The sequence below is a fragment of the Odocoileus virginianus genome, chromosome 16 (assembly GCF_023699985.2).
Source record: "Odocoileus virginianus isolate 20LAN1187 ecotype Illinois chromosome 16, Ovbor_1.2, whole genome shotgun sequence".
Classification (NCBI taxonomy): domain Eukaryota; kingdom Metazoa; phylum Chordata; class Mammalia; order Artiodactyla; family Cervidae; genus Odocoileus; species Odocoileus virginianus.
Genome location: NC_069689.1, coordinates 21,115,995 through 21,137,822, shown reverse-complemented (window position 1 = coordinate 21,137,822; position 21,828 = coordinate 21,115,995). Strand labels below are relative to the sequence as shown.

The following is a 21,828-nucleotide window of genomic DNA, read 5'->3' as shown; positions in this document are numbered from 1 at the left end:
CTGGCCTTAACTTATGCTTACCTTCTTACCTGTCACCCGTCCCATCTCAGGCCCTCTCCTTCAGCCAGTCTATCCCCAAGCAAAGCTCTCTACCTGTCTGTGTATTTTGGTCCTACAAGAGCTACAACTCAGAATGTTCCCTCACTGTAAAGAATTTGTATAACTCAATAAAAAAACAATAGCTCAAATGAAAAATGGGCAACTGGTGTAAGCATTTCTCTAAAGAAGATACACAGAAGGCCAAAAAGGACATGAAAAGATGCTCAATAGAATTAGTCATTAGAGAAGTGCAGATTAGATAGCACTTCACATCCATTAGGATAGCTATAATAAGAAAAACAGTGTTGGTGGTGGGGATGTGAAGAAATTGAAACCCTCATACGTTGCTGGTAGGATTGTAAAATGGTGCTTCAACTTTGGAAAACAGTTCTTGAAATGTTAAATGTTGAGTCATTATATGACCTGGCAATTCCTAGATATATATCCAAGATATGAAAAATGTATGTTCACATAAAACCTATACATGAATGTTGATTGCAGCTTTATTCATAATAGCCAAAAACTGTAAACAGTCCAAATGTCCATCACCTGCTTAACAGATGAATGAAATGTGTATAGCCACACGATGGAATATTATTCAGTCATATAAAAGGAAGGGTGAACGTACTATAACATGGATAAAAGTTGAAAATACTATGCTAAGTGAAAGAAGCTAGACACAAAAGCCCACGTGTTGTATGATTACTTTATAGGAAATATGCAGAATAGGAAAATCCATAGAAACAGAAGTAAGTCAGAGTTTGCTAGGGGCTGGGGGTAGGGAAGAATAGAGTATAATTATTAGTAGGTATGGGGTTTCATTTTTGAGGTGATGAAAATGTTTTGGAACTAGTTAGTGGTATTGCTTGTAAAACTTCATGAATTTAGTGTAAAAAAAGCCAATAAATTATACACTTTAAAAGGTGAGCTTTACAGTATGTGAATTATACCTCAGTAAGGCTATTATAAAACAAATATGAATTAAATTAACTGTACCAGAATACCCTAATAGATGCTAAACTTTATCTTCTTAAACTTCTTTAAGTTCTTTTGATTACAGTTAATGTGTACCTTTCTCATAAACTAGTTGTTGTTTTATTATTGTTATTATAAAAGAAATGTAAGCATAAAGACTGGCACATTGTAGATACTCCAGTGTTTACTAGGTTGAATGGAGTTCTCTGTTTTTTAATATAATCCCCTGAACTTCTTTTGTATTTCAGATTCAACTACCACCTGTTGGGTGCCTGATTACATGTGCTGGGCCATCTTCTAGGCACTCTAGTCCGGTAATCTCATGGAATACTCGCTACAGTGTTGAGGAAATGAAATGTCAGTGTCATCCACGCTTGAAGATTAGAAAACCAAGATGTAAGTAGGCTAAATATCATACCCAAGGTCAAACCTAGGGTAACTGGCCCACGTCCAGTGCTCTCACCATTACCCAACAGCTGCCACCCACTGCTGGCCTTCACTCGTGTTCAGAAAGGACATCTGACCCACTGCCCCCTGGGAAAGCAACTGAGCGTTTTCCAGAAAAAAGAAGCTCACCCTTTTTAGAAACCAATTGCCTAGACAGGGATTGCTAACTGGCCCTGATTCAGGTTGGACATGTGACCCAAACTACTCAACAGCTGCGGCAGCATCTTCCTGCCAGTCAATACTGGGGCCAGATCTCATCCTCCAGATGCGTCATGGGTCAAGTTAATATCTGCCTATAGCTCAGGAATTATTCTTCAGTCCAAACATCAGATATCCAAATAGGAGATACCTTTAATACTGGACATTTTTATTCTCTTTGATGGGAGGGGAGAATGGGGTGAAATGATCAGGGAGATAGAAGGGAAATTATTGGAAAAACTTTTAAAGTAATTGATCACAAGATCTATCCTAGAGAAAAACTCTCACAGGAGCACAGAGAGGTACAGATAAGAAAGTACACTGCAGCATTGCTTGTTTAATTGAAAAATGGGAACGACCTGCATACCCAGCAATAGAAGATTAGGTACATAAATTACTTACAGCCATGCTATGGAAATACTATTCAAAGTGGAAAATACTGATGTAAATCTTTTGGTACTCAGAGATGTAGATAGAGGTCCAAGAGATATTGTTGAGTGAGTAAAAAAAATTTAGCTGTAGAAAAATATGTGCAATATGATGATACCATGGGTATGCCAAGAAGAAGATAAAGAAGCCATACAAGCTAATCCTATGCATTATGTTGAGCATATATACATGAATGTGAATGTATAGACAGAAGACTAGTAACAGTGGTTTCTCTAGAAATGAGGCTAGGTTGGAGTGGTAGTCAGGGGTAGTAGTCAGGGGTAGTCAGGGTAGTAGGTTTATCTGTAATTATTGCTTTATTTTACTCAAACTGTGTGTTCATTATACAATGTTTCTTGTATAATTAAATTTATAAAAATTTAAAACTAAAGTTTTAAACATAAAAATAGTAAATGAAGAGGAAGCTATTACATTTGTAGAGCTTTTAGCTCATTCTTATACATGGTTTTGGGGCTTCCCTCATTCGCTCAGTTGGTAAAGAATCCGCCTGCAATGCAGGAGACCCTAGTTTGATTCCTGGGTCAGGAAGATTCCCCTGGAGAAGGGATAGACTGACTACCCACTCCAGTATTCTTGGGTTTCCCTTGTGGTTTAACTGGTAAAGAATCTGCCTGCAATGCAGTAAACCTGGGTTCAATCCCTGGGTTGGGAAGATCCCCTGAAGAAGAGAAAGGCTACCCACTCCAGTATTCTGGCCTGGAGAATTCCATGAACTGTATAGTCCATGGGGTTGCAAAGAGTCAGACACGACTGAGTGACTTTCACGTTTCACTTTTATACATGTTTTTGACCAACCATTTAATCTTTGTAGCGACTCTTTTCTAGAGAGAGGGAGTTGATACAGAGAGAAGGGTAGTGATGAGAACATGAGTCACAGGTGCTCTGGAGTGGAGGGAGAAGAGAAGAATGAAGATTCGGAGAATTCTAGAGCTAGAAGACAATTTTAAGATGATCTGGTCCAAGGCCCCTCATTGGTCCAGCACAGGGACTGGGAACTAGAGAAGTGACTCGTTCAGCGTCAAGATCAGCTCTGGCAGAGAGGGTAGGAGCCCTGACCCCCTAGTCCCTGGCCCCGCCCCGGCCCACGGGGACGTGGAAGCAGGCCTGCTGATGCTCAGCTGTTTAGCTCTTTACCTGCCAGCCCCCACCTGGTCTCCTGGTTCCCAGGCTACCGATGAATGCTGCTGTTTCTGGAGCTTCTCTTCTTTTTGCCTCCATTCTTGACTTACTCGTTCCTCCCTCTGAATCCACCCTCCCCTGGACTTCCTGCAGTCTCTCCCTCTTCCTCGGCCCCTAGCTCCAACAGCCCCGTGGGCTTTGCATACCTTCCGCCATGGTGGCTGCCTCTGGTTCCCAGGCTGCTCCGCATAGAACAGCTGGGCGGCCTGGAGTGTCAGGAAACTGGTGCTGGTGTGTCTGCTTCCCCTTCCATCCTCAAGACTCCAGGAGACACTGAAGGCGGAGAGGCTGCTGCACTGCCACCTGCTTACTGGGCAGATCACAACTGGTTTTCTCACTTGCCCTCGGGTTTTTCTTGGCAGTGTTGCTTGGCTGAGAGGAAATATGGAGGCCAATGAACTGTCAGGGCCTTGTGCCATGTGGGCCTTAAGTAGCTCTTGGGCAATAGGGCATTCCGGGGCTAGTACTGTGCTGTGACGGGGAAGCCAGGTGGGAGAGGTGGGCTGATGGGGCCTCTAGGAGGAGGGAGGAGGCCTATGTCCCTGCAGGAAGGAATATCAGGGTCCCAAGACTATAGGTCACCTAAGAGAACTCTCCAGACTGGAACTCTGCTTGGCACCTGAACCCTCTCTTTTATCCTGAAGAGTCACTTTCTAGACATCGTGTGCAGACAGAACCCACTCTTGGTATGACTTGGTATTCGTTTTCTGGTGAAGATACTGTCTTGAGTGAGATCTGTCTGGTCCAAAGTGAAAGTGTTAGTCTCTCAGTCGTGTTGGACTCTGCGACCCCATGGGCTGTAGCCTGTCAGGCTTCTCTGTCCGTGGGATTTCCCAGGCAAGAATACTGGAGTGGGTTGCCATTTCTTTCTCCATGTCTGGTCCAAGGTGAATCTCAAATTAAAGCAGTAGGAGAAAACTTGGGAAGATTCTTGGAGGAGTTTGGGAAACAGGTAAGAGGGTGGGAATGCCAGTGATGACCTTGATTCTAGTTGGACGAATGCAAGTCTTTGGAGGAAGAAAAATACAGATGGGAGGAGAGAAATGGAAGGAGCAGGGAAGGGCTCCTCATCGGGAGTGGGTGGGATACTCGAAGCCCCCTGCTCCCACAGTGGCCCTCTCTTTTCCTCCTATAGGACATTTTCTCCTGCTTCCCTTGCTTTCTGGCACCCTAAATTTCCCTCTGCAGGAACCTCATTTGCCAGCCTCTGTCCACCCTCCTATCAGCTTTCTCTGTCCCCAGTCAGCTCCTACATTGTGTATATACACTTATATACACACTTGACTGTCTGACCTCCCTGCTTCCACCTTCAGTCCAGAAAGCAACTCCTCCCCCCTCCTCTTCCTCCTGCTTCTCTGGTCTTGGTGAGTGAGGACAGTGTCCACCCAGTCACTCAAGGGGAGACTCCTTATCCTTCTCTGTCCTCCTGTCCTTGCTTAGCCTAGCAGTCACTAGGCCCTGTCCAGTCCAACTCCTGGTTAATCCTAGTTAACTCCTAAAACCGACCCCTCTTTCCTGTGCCCTTGGCCCTTCCTTCATTGAATCCCCTTGTCTGACCAGCAACTCCTAGCTAGTCTCCCACCCATTCTTCTTCCGAATGAGTCTTCTTCCAAACTTCCGAAGTAAGTTTTCTGAAGTGCCGATTCAACCAGGCTGCTCTCTGCTTTAGATCCAACAGACGGTGAAGTCCAAACTTCTTAATATCACTTTCAGAAGCCTTCAAGATCTTTCCCCTCTCTCCTGAAGTCCAGGGAGGCCAAACCCCATCAGTTCTGGCCCGCCAGTTCTCCTGTGCATGCATTGAGCTCTCTCTCCTCTCTCTGAAATCTTCACCCCTCACTTGTCTACTTTCTGCATCCAAGCTCAAGCTTCCTGACACTCTTTACCACACCAGGTGTTTAAGGCTGCTTCCTTTTACATTCTAATCAGTCTAATCCCACTGGACATTATAAATACTTACCTATCTTTCCCCCAGTTCCCCTTGAGGGCATGGCCTGTGTCTTATTGACATACAGGGCTTAATCATGATAGTGGTTAATAGTAAAACCACTGGAGAACTAACTAGTAATAGCTTTCAAAGAACTGTTTTGGTTTTTCATGTGCACTATCCCGCTTAATCCTCACACAGTTATCTAATGTCTTTAATATTGTGCTTCACAACTTACAGATACACTTTCTCATTTGATCCTCACAGCAACCCTCTGAGGGGAGGTAGGCAGGCACTGCTATTATTGTTGTTAGCATTTTGCACCCCGAGGGAGCCAGGACTTCATCCCAGGATTCTTTGCTTTATATCAGCATGGACCCCAAAACCCCCTGCCAGAAGGACCTGAGAACACTCTCCGTGGACCCTCCTGACTAGCAGTCAGGAGCCAGGGTGCTTGTTTGTTTGGGCCTCTTTGTTCCACGGCCCCAGCACTTCTTGTGCCAGTTTATCTGTGGGTGCCATTGCCTGAGCCACCCGGCCTCACAGGGAATTAGGGTGAGGACACAGAGGCAGGGCTGCTCAGGCCCTAACCTCAGGATGTGTGGTGGCCGTGGGCATGGACCCATGTCCTGGGAATGGGACCTTTGAGACCGTCAAGCTTGTCCACACGAGGTGGGAAAATGAAACCAGACAGGCTAAGACCGTGGAAACAAGAAAAGAGAACATTCAGAGTACGCTTTTTAAGCCAGCTTTTGGGTGGGGAGAGAGGAAATTATTTGAAAGGTCTACTGGGAAGGCCAAGGTGGCTAATATCCCCACCCGCCCAGAGGCCCCGGGACGCCCAGGAAGAATCTGGTCTACTGTTCCCCCTCCAGTGACACAAGTGACCCAGCCAGGGAGGTCTACGCCACCAGACTTGCTGGGCGGGAGGGGCAATGACTAAACAAAGGAGGACTGGCATTCAGCAGCCCAGCAAGGTTTCAGATTTCTGCAGGCGCCAGCCCAGGTTCCAGGTCTCCCGCCCCAGGGGAGGGCGGGAAGCCACCCGGAACACAGCAGGGACAAGCACTTAATGGGGACGGGCGTGGCTGGCACCCAGGGTGGGGTGCTGATATGCAGACTCCTGCCCTACCTGCCCAAAGCAGCCTGCAAAAGCAAAATAAATGAAAAGCAGAGAGGAGGAAGAGGGGAGGGGAGGAGGGTGGTGAGAGGAAGCAAGTGAAACTTCGGAGCCACCAAACCGGAGCAGGGAGGGGCGGCAGGTCAGGTCGAAGAGCCCACCCTGAGAACTCATAGGACAGTGCTCTCTGTTCTGTGCTTCGGGATTTTCTGTTTCCCCGCGATGGAGCTGGGTCTAATTGCAACAGTAACTTTAGTTTTTATTTTCTTATTGAGATATGATTGATATAGAATATTGTATAAGTTTAAGGTGGGCTTCCCTGGTGGCTCAGATGGTAAAGAATCTACCTACAATGCAGGAGACCCGGGTTCAGTCCCTGGGTCGGGAAGATCCCCTGGAGAAGGGAATGGCAGCCCACTCCAGTATTCTTGCCTGGGACATCCAGGACAGAGAGCCTGGTGGGCTACAGTCCACAGGGTCACAGAGACTCGGACACAACTGAACGACTGACACACACACATGTAATGATGACTTTCAGAAACAGAATGAAAGGGGGGAAAAGACAGAAAGACATGTGGCAAATGTTAGCAGAGATTTCTTTTGGGATGGGGAAGCGATCAGTGATTTTTCTTTTTTTTTCTTTTTCACTTTTCTGTTCTTTCCCAATTATCTAAGATGAGCACACATGATCTAAAGCACTACAGGAAGAAAATACAAGAGTGGCTCCCTATCCTTAAAGTAACAAAAACACACCATATGAATGAAGGAAGAGAAGCTGAGTGTGACCTGGAAGAGGAAGAAAAGATTCGAACAGTGAGTGGGTGAGGGAGTAAGAAGGGGAAATACGGGGCCGGGGAATGCGAGGGCCTGTTTATGGGGCAGCCTCTAGGAAGTACTTCCCAGGCATCCTGAGACTGCCCTGAGTGGGCCCTGCCTCACCGTCCCCAGGCTCTCAGGCCAGCAGCAGCTTCTGCCTGGTCCCCGCAGCGCCACAGTCACTGTCCTCCCAGAATGTGTAGGCCCTCCTCCCCAGACCTCCCTCCAGCCTTTGCTGTGGACTTGCTGAGATGATCTAAATGGAGAGAACTGGGATCCAGCATTCCAGAGAGGCTGATTTAGAGGAGATCACATTGCACTCTCTTGTGGCCAGGGCCCTTCTAGGAGGAGAGAGAAGACAGGAAAGGCCTGGCCACAGAGGACTGTAAGCAGTAAGTAGCTTGTTAGCACAGAAAAAGAACACGGGTGATAAATAAAGCAATTTTATTGTCTCTTCCCAAGATGCACAGAGCTTCCCTTCGCCCCCAGATGGCCAGGAGGAGGACAGCAAGGAACAAGGATAAAACACACCTCCAGGAGGCGAGAGCAAGGTGGGCCTGAGGGGTGGGTAGGGGGGCTGAAAGGGCATCTGGAGGTGGGGCAGGGGAGGAGCTGGGCAACTAGAGGGCCTGAGGAGGTGAGCATGAGGCTCAAGGAGCCCTGGCTGCAGCAACAAAGATGTCCTTGTATCCCTTGATCTCTTTGATCTCGTTGCTGCTGACGAGGACCTGGAGCTGGCGGGGTCCGGCTTTGATGGGGTAGAGGTCCACTTGAATTTCTATAGTGTGTCCGGCCACCAGAGTCCCAAGGCTGCGGGTCAAAAAGGGCCTGTTTGAGCCTGGAGTAACTGCTGGGGTGGGTGTTCTGGATTCTGCTCTTGGTCAGTAAGCACCTGCCACCCCACCCTACCCCACCCACACCAGGACCGACCTCAACCTTTTCTGGAGGAAGGTGGGAAGGTGGGAGCAAGGAGGCATCATCCAGGAGACAAGGGACCATCCTGTGACTCCACAAGACCCCCCTTAGCAAAGAGCAGCAGGAGACAGGTGGGTGGCCCTAGGACTCACTCATTTGATATCTGCCCATTGACGAGGCCGCTGCCTTCCAGCACCATTGTGCAGTGACTCAGAGCCACCGAGAGGGTGTTGGTGAGCGAGACGTGGACTCTCAGGGCCTTGCCCACCTCAGCCCGCTCAGACACCTGTGTGGAGAGAAGACGAGGATATTGTGGGCACGTGGCCTCATTTCTGCACTCAGGCCAGCAAACTCCATCCATCTGTTGACCACCAGGGACTGCTTATTTAGGGGTTAAGATGCTGCAGGGGAGAGAACAGAAGCCCAGGGTATTCGTGGTTATCACATGCTCTGGCCTGTCTTGGAAGCTCACAGTACTTCTGGAAGCCACCACCAATGGGGAATTGGCACCAAGTTGAAATCTATCCCCTCCCCATCATCTAGCTCAGGATGGCAATTAGATTTCAACTTTAAGTGCCAGCTCCAATCTGTTAGTCGTGACTGATAGGAGTGCTGTGTTAAAAGGGATCTTGAGATTATCCTTCAATTAAAAAATAAATTTTAAAAAAAAGGATCTTGAGGACAATCCAGAGTCAGTGAGAGTTGTGATTGATTAGTAATGTCTGACACAGGCATGGGATAAGGAAGTGGTGTCATATGTGCCATCCATGTACCACCAATGATGTCATTCTGAGGCCAGGGTCCCAAGAAATGTTAATGGCAGAACCCAGACTTGACCCAGGTGTTCCAGACCCCAGCCAGGATCTTTCTCCCACTCTGCCCTGTCTCCATGTACATTAGCAGACCCACTCTAAGTTTTTCCAGGTGCATTCAGTCCATCACATGTGAGGGCTGTGTCATAGGGCAATCATGACCTTAGTCTGTGAGTGGGAGGCAGGCGTGCCATCCTACTCACTTCTTGAGCCACAGTGCCTAGCACAGTAGACAAGTAGACAAGTGCTGAACAGAAATGACTCGACCACCCAGATCCTACTGGGAGCGTGTTCTGGCTCAGTCAGAGAATCACGGAAAAGGAAGAACACACTGTGGCTCCCCTGGAACTCAAAGAAAAGAAATGAGTCCTTTCTACTCTAGTGAGTGTGCCAGAGTTGAACAAGATCAGAATAGCTTTGGTATCCAGCAGAGTCATACGAATAGTTCCATGTTTCCTTAGCAATGTGCTCGGTTGCTCAGTCATACCCAGTTCTTTGCAGCCCATGGACTGTAGCCTGCCAGGTTCCTCAGTCCATGAAATCTTCTAGACAAGAATGCTGGAGTGGGTTGCCATTTCCTACTCTAGGAGATCTTCCCAACCCAAACATCGAACCTGCCTGTGTCTCCTGCATCTCCTACGTTGGCAGGCAGATTCTTTAACACTGAGCCACTTGGGAATCTCCTTCTTACCAACGGGGACCAATTAATAGCCTAGTTGGCATCTGATGTGTCTGCAGTGGATCCTGCTGTAACCAGGGCTCAGTGTGGTGGGCAGGGCCTCATTTCAGCCCCAGGCTGGTGTCTGCTCTTGTGATTCTGCCCAGTGCCCCCACCCCCCACCGTGGGAGGCTGCCTGACGACCTCACGGCCCAGGAGAAGACTGTCAGGTGGCCAGATGGTTTATGACGTGGAGTCACTCGGTTCTCATTCCCGTTGGGGTGGAGTATGCTATTGGCAAATCCACCAGGTGTAGTCAGGTGAGGGTTAGGCCGTGGGTGAGTCTTCAGGTAAGAGGGAAAAGTGGGGGAAGGAGGCTTCAGAGGAAGGAAAACCCTGGTGATAGGAGCTGGGCATCATCCCCGCCCTCCTCCACTGACCCTTCCTCCACCTATACTCATTCCTTGTGCAATGGCCTCGCCCTTCCCTCAGGCCTCTGAACTGGAGATGTGAGGCTCACCTTTCATTTGTTTCCCTCTTCCTTGTCACCCCTGTCCTATCAGGTGACAAGGAATTTGGCCTGAATCTCTCTCAAACCTGTCTACTCTACTCCATCTTCCAGACACTGCCTTTCTTGTCTCTTTGCCTTAAAATGCGTTCATTTCCACCTCACTTCTCTAGAGTGTCTTCCTGTGTATCCTCCATAAAATGTCACCTCCTCTGGGAAGCCTTCCCTTTGCACAGAGCACAGAGACTACACCATACTGCACTCTAATCATCCATTTGGTGTCCAGAGCAGGGACTGTGTCTTGTTAGCTGCTGTAGCCCCAGCCCCTGGGTTGGCTGAGTCAGAGGGCCCCCCAAGCCCCTTCTCTGTCCAGATGCCTTACCTCAATAGATAAGTGGGGAGGCTCTAGGGAGATATCTTTTAAGACCAGCATGGACTTCCCTGTCTCCTCCACTTTGGCGATGCCAGACACGCGGATCAGCTTTTCATCTGTCAGCTTGTTTCTGTAATTGTTGTAAGGTAGCGAGAGCGGCCACTGTATATCTAAGCACAGACAAAATGCATTTTTTGAGTCCAGAAATGGGTCTCAGAAGAGAGTGAAAATGTGTATGTGTGTGAGAGAGAATGAGTGTGCATCTACATGTGTGTGTGTGAGAGAGAGAGAGAGAGAGAGAGATAGTGCTTACCCTGCACCCCAGCCCTCTGAGGTCACTGCTGTGTTTCCCTGCTGGCAGCATAGTACCTGGCATTCAACCTCCTGTCAACAGCAGCTTCACTGCCTGATGTAAGTGAGAATGAGTGTGTGTGTGTGTGTGTGTGTGTGTGTGTGTGTGTGTACTGGGGGTGACTTGTTCATGGCCCCAAGCTCCCTTCCCTGTAGATGCCTTTCCAGGCCTGCCTCATACTCACCCTCCCCAAAGTCCAGGGTCAAGTGCACTTTTTGTCTCCAGAGGGGCTCCCGGGTACCACCGTTGTGCAGCAGGGTCTGTGCACAGAAGCCCACCACCAGGTGGATGGGCCCCTGGGGGTGGGCTCTGTCCGCCACCCTCCGGGCATGCAGCCTCAGCAGCAGGTCCTGGCCCCACTCAGGCTTCCTGGTCAGGTGAAGCTGCAGCTGTGCCGGCTGGCCCACAGCGCCCCCAGACCCCAGCAGATCTAGGAAGGGTGAAGAGGTCCTCCGCACACCCAGCATTTTCTGGGAGGCCTTCATAAACACAGATCGCTCCTCAGGGGATCCTGACAGAAAGGAGAGCCAGGAAAGACATCAGTGGGGAGGAGTCAAGAGGAACAATGACCTTGGGGAAACAAGGCACCCAGAAACCCCCAGACCCCCTCCCGAAGCCCCAACCCCAAGAATAGCTGCCGAAGGAGATGATACAGCCTCAGCTGAGAACCCGGGGATGGGTATTGCTGGCTGCTGGGCTCAAACCCTCGCTCTGTCATAGTCCCTTCACCTCTTGGTGCAGGGTTCTGTCACGTGTAGCCCAGGGATATCTCCTTGCCTCATAGAGTTGCCAAAAATTGGGGTTAAATGAGTTCCTGAATATAAACACTGGACGCTATTCTTAGTTGTCTTTTGAGGAGGAGGTGGTTGGGTTAGGTGGTGATGGTTTACACGTGAGAGTCATCTTCAAACCCCTTGCCAGGCAAAGCAAAGGAGGTTATAGCTTCCCCCCTCCCTGCAAACCCTGGGGTCCCAGGCACCTTCTGGGTACTTGTAGGAGCTGGTGATGTTCTGGCGCTGGTCTGACCCTACCATCTTGGTGCTGATTTCCTTCCCGATGGAACTGGTGTTATGGGCCAGGATTTCCTGGGCCTGGCCATCCTTCAGTAGCCAAACGACTTCATCAGCGTTCACCTCGGCATACACAAATGGGGTATCGTAAGGCAGGTGGACCTCCCCTTCCCTGATGGCCTTCACGGAGGCAGGGCCACAGCGGAACAGCCCTGGGCAGGGAACAGGAGTTGTGGACCACTAACTCGGCTGCTGACAAGTGGACCAGGGCCAGTGGGGCGTGGCCATGGGAGGCAGAGGAGGGAGGTGGGATGGGGAGAGGCAGTGACATCAATGACCCTCCTCCACAGGGTGCTCTCCAGTTCCCACTAATTCATCTGATGCTCACAGCCACCCTGGGAAGCATCATCCTCATCTTCCCTGCGTTACAGGGGAGCAAACGACTGAGAGGTCCAGTGACTCACTGGCCCACCCAGCTGTCAATGGAAAAGTTAGACCCCTGACCCGAAGTTGTCTCTGCTACGACTTTGGAAAGTGGACGAAGTGGGAAAGGCATCACTCCCTTTTGGCCTCCTGCTCACAGGGTCAGTCACTTTGATTGGCCTCCCCACAGAGCCCAGGCCCTTCCACAGTGGTCTTCACTCACCGCTGCTGGTCTGCTGGGGAGTGGGGTCCAGAACCTGCCACCCATTGTATCCTGGAGGGAGATCTTTCCGGATCATCCAGCACTCATTCCAGACATGGAAATTCCTGCAGAAGGCAGTAAGGAGAAAAGGGCTCACATTTTCAGAGGATTTGCCAGGTATCAGACCCTATACTGAGTGCTTTATATCATTGTTTCTTCTATTTTTTTTTTACATTTTATTTGGAAGTAATTTCAAGCTCACAATAAAGTTGCAAGACTAGGATAAACATCACCCATATACCCAGTTCATCTATTGTTAGCATTTTGCTCCATTTGCTTTAGCACTGGCTTTCTTTCAGATGGAGATTTCCTAGAATAGGGATCTTCCTTTACATACTCATACAGTTCTCAACTTCACACATTTAATATTCATACTTTATCTACCTTATGGTCTATATTTCAGTGTTGTCAGTTGACCTAATTATGGCCTTTATGTCATTTTTTTTTTCCACCCAATGCAGGATCACACATTGCATTTAGTTGTCCAATACCCTTTGTGTCCTTTGAACTGGAAGAGTTCCTCAGGCTCTGTTTTTATCACATTGACATTTTGAACACAATCTTGATTGATTGATTTTTATCAGCGTGGGCCTCATTTTGGACTCACCTGATGTTTACTCATGATTAGGTTCAGGCTGTGTGTTCACAGACAGAATTCTACATGAGTGTATGTCCTCCCCAGATACACTACTGCTCACTGAGCCAGAGAAGTTTCAGCCCTCGAGGAGCTCAGAGAGGGAGGGAATGCCAAGGACAGCAGCTAATTCCCATACAATTCAAAGGTCTTACCTGGAAACTGGCTGGAAAAGCAAAAACAGGAAATGAGATTCGGGGTAGAAGAGAGGAGAAAGGAACCAGGGGAAGCTATGAGAGATCAAAGAATAAAGGGACATTTAGAGACACAGATGCCAGCCGGGAGGGAGAGTGGGGCAGGGAAAGGAGAGGTTGGGAGAGATCAGAGTAAGTATGCAGAGACAGCTAGTCCTGGCTTTGCCCTGAGAGAGAAACAGAGAAATGTCCTGACAGACAGAAAGGCTCAATGAACAAAGAGTAAGATGAGGTCAGTATTCAGAGGGCACACAATCTGTTCATTTGGTTGCCAAACTCACAATACATTAACTCATAGTCTTCTATGTCTGAAATGAACTTGATGTGATGATCTGATTAGCCAGAGCAGCTTTCTGGCTGAGGACTTATTCTCTGAGCACTGGCAACAAAGTATGGGACAGTATTTCCTTAAGGCCAGAAAGCATCAGGTCAGAATTTTCCTGCCCTACCTGGAACGAAGCAGAGATCTGCAGGAGACAGTGCCCCTTACCATATTTTGTCTCGTTTCTGAGTTGGCAGCATCTCTGCATGTTGGTCATAGTACGTGTCGATGGTCAAGTTCGCATCCGAGTTGTGTGCAGAACGGAAATTGGAAACAACACGGGTTGGAACACCTAAGCATCTCATTACTAAAGAGAGGAAAAGCATGGGGAATTATCCAATCCATTTCAAGCAGAATCACTGGTCTCACGTACATACTTTCTCAATTTTAAGCTGGAGGAGAAAAAAAGGCCAAGGTGCTTGCAGATCCGTACCTATACCTCCTTTATCCTCAGAGCACCGCACCCAGGCCCAGAAACCTTGTGGCCTACCTGTCCTATCCATGGTTTCCATTCCACCAGGAGAAAGAAATCACTTGAAGGTCACTTAAAACAATTAACAACAACCCAATTGATCATTTAGGGTTTTTCCCATTTAGCAGCTATCCAAACCAAAAACAGAGAACCTGAACATTTGATAATTTGAAAGAAAAAAAAAATGAGACCTGTGCTGTGGTCAGAAGAGAAGCGATGTGACCTTAAGTAGATGGCTTAACTTCTCTGGGCCTTAGTCCTTAGCTTATATGTAACAAAATGGAGTTGGACCAGATGATTTTCAGTTCTGAAATTCTGGATCTGTAACTCAATTCAAATGAAAGGATTTGAAGGAGGTAAGAAAGAAATCAGAGTACAGATAGAAGAGCAAGATAGATTTATAGAGATACATGGAAGACATCAGCAACAAAGAAAATCGTTCCTGGAATTGGAGGGAATGACCATCTTTGATAAGACAACAGCACCCTCTTGTGGCATCTTTGGAGTCACACAAAGCAGACACTATACCATCCCACTGCCACCCCCAGACACAGCTGATCAGGGGCTGATGAAATTAAGCCAAGAGCCAGATGTGACCTTTGAAACCCAGGTCCCCACCTCTAAAGGCAAGGTGAGGAGTTTAGAGAGAGGTTTATCCCACCCCTAAGGAGCCTGGCATGATGCAGTGCATGGGGTCACGAAGAGTCAGACATGATTTAGCAACTGAACAACACTCCTTAGAAGCAAATGTTGCCCATTGAGTCTGCTATGGGGATGCCAATGCTTTGAAATGTAAGAGGACTATTAAGATTGGCCAGTCTTTTTGTTTTGATTCATTCAAGAGGCCCAAAGGATGCCACCGGTCTGCAATCACCTGTCCACTCCCTGGGCTTTTCACAAATCTTTGGCAGGGGTGAGAGTCAGACCAGGGCTGTGAGTGGCCAGAGGTAATTTGGCAGAAGCCGCTCTCCCCTCATTCGAAGGCTGTAGATTCTAGGGCCTGGCAGTGAAGAGGCCCGGGGGTGGAGCAAAGAGGCAGACCCAGACCTTCTCCCTCTCTTCACAGAGTCTAAAGGCCTGAGCCCTCCTCCTTAACTCCTGCCTGGTCGGGGACATCCCAGCCTAAGGCAAATCCAGCTGTACTAAGTGCTGGCACTGTGCTGAGCATTTTCCAGTGAACACAAATGAGCACAATGAGGTCACTTGATTTCAGCACTCATATTTAAACCTCTCCGCTGTCTGCAGCACCTGTCCATAACTGCCAAGCTGTGCTGCCCTTCTCATAAAAGTCTAGAACTTCGGCCGCCGTCTCTGCCTTTCCCATTCTGTGCTCCCTCATTCTCCAACCCAGAGTCAACATATTGGTTCAGTAAACATTTCTCGAGCCTCACAGTGGAACAGGCAGCACTGTACCAGGTACTCCTGCCTCTTGGGGGAGGATAAGCAGGCTCCACAGTGCTTTCCATCTTTCCCTCATATTCACAGATAATCTGATTGATGACCTGGGACTAAATTATAAATAACTGATAAATGTATAAAACATGGATGCTCGTTAAGGGTAGTTAACAAAGTAGTAAATCTCTTAATTGTAACTCCTCAAGAATCTCTCAGTGGTGTTTGGGAGGCGGCAGCTCTGCCTACAGGTGAGATCAGGTTTTCCCAGATCATCTGCTGGTACCTCAAGCTCCCCTCAACTTGCCCCTGACCCCAAGCTCATCTTGAGCTGAGGAGCCTGAGCCAGTGGCAGAAAGAAGCCAGTTTTGCCTCCACTTTGGGACCAGAAGCTCCTCTGTCTAATAGTCTAACTATCTAATAGTCTAACTGCTCCATCAAGGAGTCTGTGGAGTGACTCAGCAGGTCAGCCCTTCACTGGATATTGCAGGGTTCCCTGAGACTAGCGAGTGTGCTGTTTAAGAGCTGAATGTCCACAACTCCTTAGCCGTAGGGCTGTAGACAAGCCACAATTAACCGAGGTGAGGTAGAGACAATCCCAGCCCGACCTCAGAGGGTTACCGTAAAGAGTCAACAAGCTAGTCTGCATTTCCACCCCGCCCTCCTCACTCACCCGTACACATCACAGCTGCAAAGACCCAGCACTGCCCGTACTTCACAGGCTGCCCGCCCCTGGCCGCCCACTGCCGCAGGATGGCCACGCTGCCCGTCCACTCCAGGGGGCTGACCCCCCGGGAGTAGTCCTCTCCCCAGTTCCCCTGCAGCACGCCGCTGTCGTCGTTGCTGTTGATCTAAAGAGGACAGACAGATAAGTTTCCATGGTGCCCCTGCTGGGGACCCTGGGGCGGGGCCGGGGAAGCTTCCGGTCTTACCATGGCGCTCACCACCCTGCAGATGTACACCACATCGTTCCGCTGCGAGTAGTCTTTGGACGGGTTCTTTAAGAAGTACAGGCTCTTGTTCAGAATCTCAAAGCAGATATCTATGATGTCCTCTTCAAACTTGCCGGGGAAGCAACGGAAGAACAAAGAGAAGAGTAAAAACGTCTAGAATTCTGAAGTCAACTCAGTAGCACTGACTTTTAGGGATGGTGTATATGTGGTGGGGGTAGGTGCTGAATATCAGACCAGGTCCTGCCTTCAAGGAGCTTACAAGTCAAGTTGGGAATGTTTGTGATTCAGGATTTGAAGAACTAACCTGTGTGTTTCTGATGGAGAATGCAAATGTAATTTAGAGAGATGAGAGTCAATTGAAAGGAGCAGAAGACTACTGGAGCTGCTGGTCTTGGAAAGACAAATAGACAGGAAGAGCTCTAGGCAGGGGCGTTCACTTGAGGTCTTTGGGTGCAATGGGTACCAGAGACAGAGGCTCAAAGATTTTTTTCTGGAGGACTTGTGGGGTTAGGAAACGATCAGATGGATAAATGTAAGGCTAGGCATGTGAGGCATGAGAAGAGCATGGACAGCCTTGAAGTCAGGTAGAGGGTTCAGCACTGATGGTGTGGGCACAGAAGACAGTGCAGACTCAGGACATACAACGTATATTTGTACATGCATCCTAACCCTTTTGACTATCAAATGCCCTAGTAGTTTTCTAAGTTTCAAAAAATTATACAGGTTGTTAGGGAACAGGAAACTGATCTTCCTCAGCAAGGCTCCCTGCTTCCTGCCCCCACCCCACTCTCCTCTCCCAAGGTGTGTGGACAGGGCTGAGAAGGCAGTGGGAAGTGGAGAGAAACTATCCTAGCCACGGCTGGAGGTGGAGAGTAGAAAAGTTGCCCAGAGTCAAAGGTCCCCTGCTGTGTACTCTAACTGGATAATTGGTGTTATTAAAGAACTGTGTTCATCATTTCAGTTATAATAATGGATTGTGGTTTAGTTTTTGAGAGAGTCATCATCTTTTAGAACTATAGTTGGAAGTATTAGTGAACTAAATGATGTGGTAATTTGCTTCCAAAAAATTCAGTGATGAGGTAGGAGGAATGGGGGGAAATATACCAGGTATCAGCAGTTTTTCTGTAAAGGACCAAATAATAACTATTTTAGCCTTTACAGGCCATAGGGTCTCAGTCTCCACACACAATTCTGCCATTGTGGCGTGAAAGTAACTACAGATGATATCTCAGTGAATAAGCATGCCTGTGTTCCAATGAAGTGAAGTGAAGTCGCTCAGTCGTGTCTGACTCTTTGCGACCCCATGGACTGTAGCCCACCAAGCTCCTCCATCCATGGGATACTCCTGGCAAGTGTACTGGGGTGGGTTGCCATTTCCTTCTCCAATAAAGGTATTATGAGACACCAAAGTTTGAACTCCATATAATTTGCATGTCACAAAATACAGTCAGTCCTCTGTATCAGTGGGTTCCACATCCATGGATTCAACCAATAGAATCAAAAATATTAGGGGGAAAAAATTCCGGAAAATTCCCAAAAAGCAAAACTTGAATTTGCTACACAATTCCAGCAGCTATTTACATAGCGTTTACATTGTTTTAGGTATAAGTATCTAGAGATGATTTAAAAGTACATGAGAAGTTGTGCATAGGTTATATGCAAATATTATACTATGCCATTTTATATAAGCGACTTGAGCATGCTTGGTTTTGGTATATGTGGAGGCATCCTGAAACCAATGCCCTGAAAATACTGAAGAATGACTGTGTTCTTTTTTATTTTTAATTTTTGTTTTTTGGCAGTTTGAAAAGTATGAAAACCTTTCTAAGCTCTTGGGCCATGCAAAAACAGGCAGTGGGCCACAGGCTATAGTTTGTAAATCCTTGATACAAATGAAACAAGATTCACCATAAATTGATCACTATTGAAGGTAAGAGGTTCATGGAGGTTCATTAGAGTAGCCTGTCTACTTGTATTATGCTTTAAGTTTTTCATACAATATATTAAAAACTGAGAAGAAAAAGCATTTCTCCTTCCTTCCTTGTGCCTCTCACTCTAGCACTACACACCCTGACTTCTATTAGTGGTACTTCACGAGCTAACAGAGTTGTCTAAGGCCCACTTCAGGTGACAGTGTTACCTGCCCGTAGTTCCAGGGCCACGGGGTGATGAATCTTTCATGACCCTTGTAAACAAAGCCATAGTCCATCATGATATATTCCTGTAGCAGTGTTTCACTTGGCAGGTAGACGTCGTCCTCTGAGCAGTTAAGAGTAGCAGAGGGGACAAAGCCCCAAACCAAAAAATAAACAGTAATAAAATTAAAAAACAGTAACAACAGTATCTTCCTGGATAATCAGAGAAGCAATGGGTTGATGGCAATAGAAATCAAGACTGGGCTCCTTAAAAGTCTATGTGCTTTTCTAGAGGCCAGCAATATAATCTATACTTTAGAAAAAGATCATCTTCTCTTGGTTTTAAAAGCAGCAAGCTGATCTTAGAGATTTGGAAAATATGGATGAAGGAAAGAGGACAATGAACATCACCCCTTCCCACTACTGAGACACCCACCATTACATTTTGGTGTAACCTGTCTGCACTTTCTTTTTCTGCACATATATGTAATTAAGATCATATGTGTTCCATTTCCTAATCGATTTCATTTAATGTCAAGCCATGAACTTAATTTCATCATGCCATTAAAAATTCTCTGTGAAGGTGATTTTTAGTGAGCACATGGTAACACATTGCATAGATGTCCAGCAGTTTATCTTCGGGACTTTCTAAGTAGACCCTCACAGAGCATTCCCAATGGATCAGTTAGCATTACAACCTGTGAACACGTTATACCTGCACTCCAAGGGTTAAAAAGTAGGATGAAGGTCCCCAGAGGGTGGGTTGTGCTATGACTTGGGTCCTGAGAGATCTCCATCTTCAGAGAGTAGGGACCAATGACTGCACTGGGAGGTGTGAAAAGGGAGACAAAGAGCGAGTTGGTCTGAACGGTGAAGTCAGAAGCACTCCAGCCATTGCCTTGTCGGGCCTGGGTGAGCAAGAAGGTGGCTCGGGTTCCCAGCAGCTCCTTGGGTGCTGGTCCTGCGTAGGAGAGAACAACTCTGCAGTGAGGCTCACAATCTATGTGACATGATTGCTGGGGAACTTGAAGGACCCTTACCTCCTCCCACAACTTGCTAATCCTTTTACTGCCACTAGGTGTCCTTGGACAGACACTTAACATCTGTGTAGTGATGGTCATGTCTGACTCTTTGCAACCCCACGGACTGTAGCTCACCAGGCTCCTCTGTCCATGGGATTTCCCAGGCAAGAATACTGGAGTGGGTAGCCATTCTGTTCTCCAGGGTATCTTCCTGACTCAGGGATCAAACCCAGGTCTATTGCATTGGAGGCAGATTCTTCATCATGTGTGTGCATGCTAAGTCACTTCAATCGTTTCTGATTCTTTGCGACCCTGTGGACCATAGCCTGCCAGGCTCCTCTGTCCATGGAATTATCCAGGCAAGAGTACTGGAGTGTGTTGCCATGCCCTCCTCCAGGGGATCTTCCCCATCCAGGGATCGAACCCACGTTTTTTATGTCTCCTGCATTGGCAGGTGGGTTCTTCACCACTAGCGCCACCTGGGAAGCCCCTTTACAATGTATGCCTCAGATTTTTTTGTTTTTATTCTGTAAAATGGGATCATAGTAGTACCCACCTGAAAGTCTTGTCACGAATTAAGTGAGATAATGTGCATGAATTTTTAGCACAGTGCCTGTTGCATATTTAAAAGTTGTCTCTTATTATCACAATCTTAGTTGGCTGAGTCAGCCAGATCTTAAGTGGACTGATAGGGATCCGGGGGTCCCAGGAGAAGAGAGGGGAGGGTGGTTCAAAAAGGAGAGGCAGGGGCCCTATAGATGAACTTTGCCTTGGGTAGGGGTGGGCTTACCTGTCTCAGCCACAAAGGTGATGGAGTCCTTCTTCGGGTGGAAGGGACGGTTGAAATGCAGCTGGATGGTGAAGGACTGGCTGCGGCGCACGATGAGCCGCTGGCGGCCCATCTCCTGTGTGTGATGCTCCTGGTTGTTCTTGGCGCTCTGCAGGTCAACGGACCTGAGCTCCAAGGCTGCCACTGCAGGGTGCGATGGGGCAAGGGGACAGCTGTGGCTTCCTGGGCTCAGCATCCCCAGCACTTTTCAACATTTCTGTTGCACCTGGCTCTGACTCAGTTATGATTGCTGTCCAGATCTTAGACCTCTGCACCCTGATGCCTAGTTTCAGGACTCAGAGAGCAGTTCAGCTCTGTGATTCCAGTGACCTCTGAACCTAGCTCAAGAACTGGGGTCCCAGACAACACAACATTTCCAGATAACTGAAACTTAACCCTTGAAGTGCCATCTTATAGTCTTAATCGCTTTTGTTGACAAGCTTTCTAAAAATTACTCTATTATCCTGATGACAGAAGAAAGAGCATAGTAGAATTTTGTATGAATTAAGTCAAAGACTGGCGGCTACAGTCCACAGAGTCCCAAAGAGTCAGACACGACGGCTGACTAGCACTTTCTAAGCCAAAGAACTGACTGGAGGCTGGGACCTCAGCTACAGGCAAGTCCCTGCTTGAGGATGTGGGTGCAGGTGGGTACCACAGGGTTACTTACAGCTTAATTTCTTACTTCTCAGCCACGTTCCAGGTGGATGAGGGCACTGGCTGCTGCCTGAGATGTATACTTAGAGTATAGTCTTAAAAGTCTCATAGCATAATAGGCAAGGGGCAAGATGTTGCCATCTCGGCTGTGAGACCTCCAGCAAGTCAGTTAAGGTCCCAGGACATCAGTGTCCTCGGCTGAAAAGTGGTGACAACGGTGTGCCCACCTCCTAGGGTTCACGTGGGCATTAAGTGAGGATTCACATGTAAAGACCTTAGCATGGTGGCAGGTGCAGGCTGAGCACTCAGTCATCAGCAGTTGCTCTTAGCACTGATGGCCTCAGGTTGTGTTTGCTGTGCTGTTTCTGCTGGTGATAAAAATTCATTCAGGCCTTTTCCCCCAAGTAGTACATCAGTTACCTCAGTGGTTCTAAACAGGGGAATTTTTGCCCCCTGGAGGACATTTGGCAAGATCTGGAGACATTTTTGGTTGTCACAACTGGGGGAGAGACTGTGACAGGTGTCTAATGGGTGGTGGCTGGGGATGCTGCCAAACAGCACCCTAAAGGAAAAACTCATGTTTGCTCCAGCCAGGTTTTGTGCCATTTGCAATTTGATCTCCTTTTTCACAAAGGTTATTTACAATTTCACTAAATGAGTTCACTTTGATCGTTTTAGCCTGTCTTTGTTACCTGGCTGAATTTTTTTTTTTTTTTTTGAGTCCTAATTCTTTCATCCAAACACTTTCTCTTGC

General features: G+C 47.8%; 2 protein-coding genes across 2 annotated transcripts in view; both read right to left on the bottom strand.

The window, feature by feature from the left end:
- Positions 1-3,591, bottom strand: part of TGM5 (transglutaminase 5) — a 29,872-nt gene extending 26,281 nt beyond the window's left edge. Inside the window, exon 1 of the mRNA XM_020881451.2 lies at positions 3,435-3,591. Within this exon, the coding sequence (XP_020737110.2) occupies positions 3,435-3,444 (10 nt within the window). The 5' untranslated portion in view covers positions 3,445-3,591. The remainder of the gene's footprint in view (positions 1-3,434) is intronic.
- Positions 3,592-7,578: 3,987 nt separating this feature from the next.
- Positions 7,579-20,613, bottom strand: TGM7 (transglutaminase 7). The gene is made up of 12 exons (XM_020881454.2): positions 20,379-20,613; positions 19,282-19,527; positions 18,572-18,690; positions 16,411-16,539; positions 16,152-16,329; positions 13,783-13,921; positions 12,426-12,529; positions 11,749-11,991; positions 10,954-11,280; positions 10,427-10,587; positions 8,219-8,352; positions 7,579-7,961 (listed from the first exon to the last, which is right to left on the bottom strand). Exons 1-12 carry the CDS (start codon positions 20,611-20,613, stop codon positions 7,802-7,804), a joined length of 2,175 nt encoding a protein of 724 aa, XP_020737113.2. The 3' UTR covers positions 7,579-7,801.
- Positions 20,614-21,828: the final 1,215 nt, after the last annotated feature.

What these genes read in the sequence shown, in the direction of transcription:
- TGM7 (XM_020881454.2), bottom strand. Translation starts at nt 20,613, where the DNA reads ATGCTGAGCCCAGGAAGCCACAGCTGTCCCCTTGCCCCATCGCACCCT. An exon ending in CTCCCCACTTATCTATTGAG is followed by an intron (nt 8,353 to 10,426) that starts GTAAGGCATCTG and finishes CTCTCCACACAG; the next exon opens with GTGTCTGAGCGGGCTGAGGT. An exon ending in AATGGGCAGATATCAAATGA is followed by an intron (nt 7,962 to 8,218) that starts GTGAGTCCTAGG and finishes TTTGACCCGCAG; the next exon opens with CCTTGGGACTCTGGTGGCCG.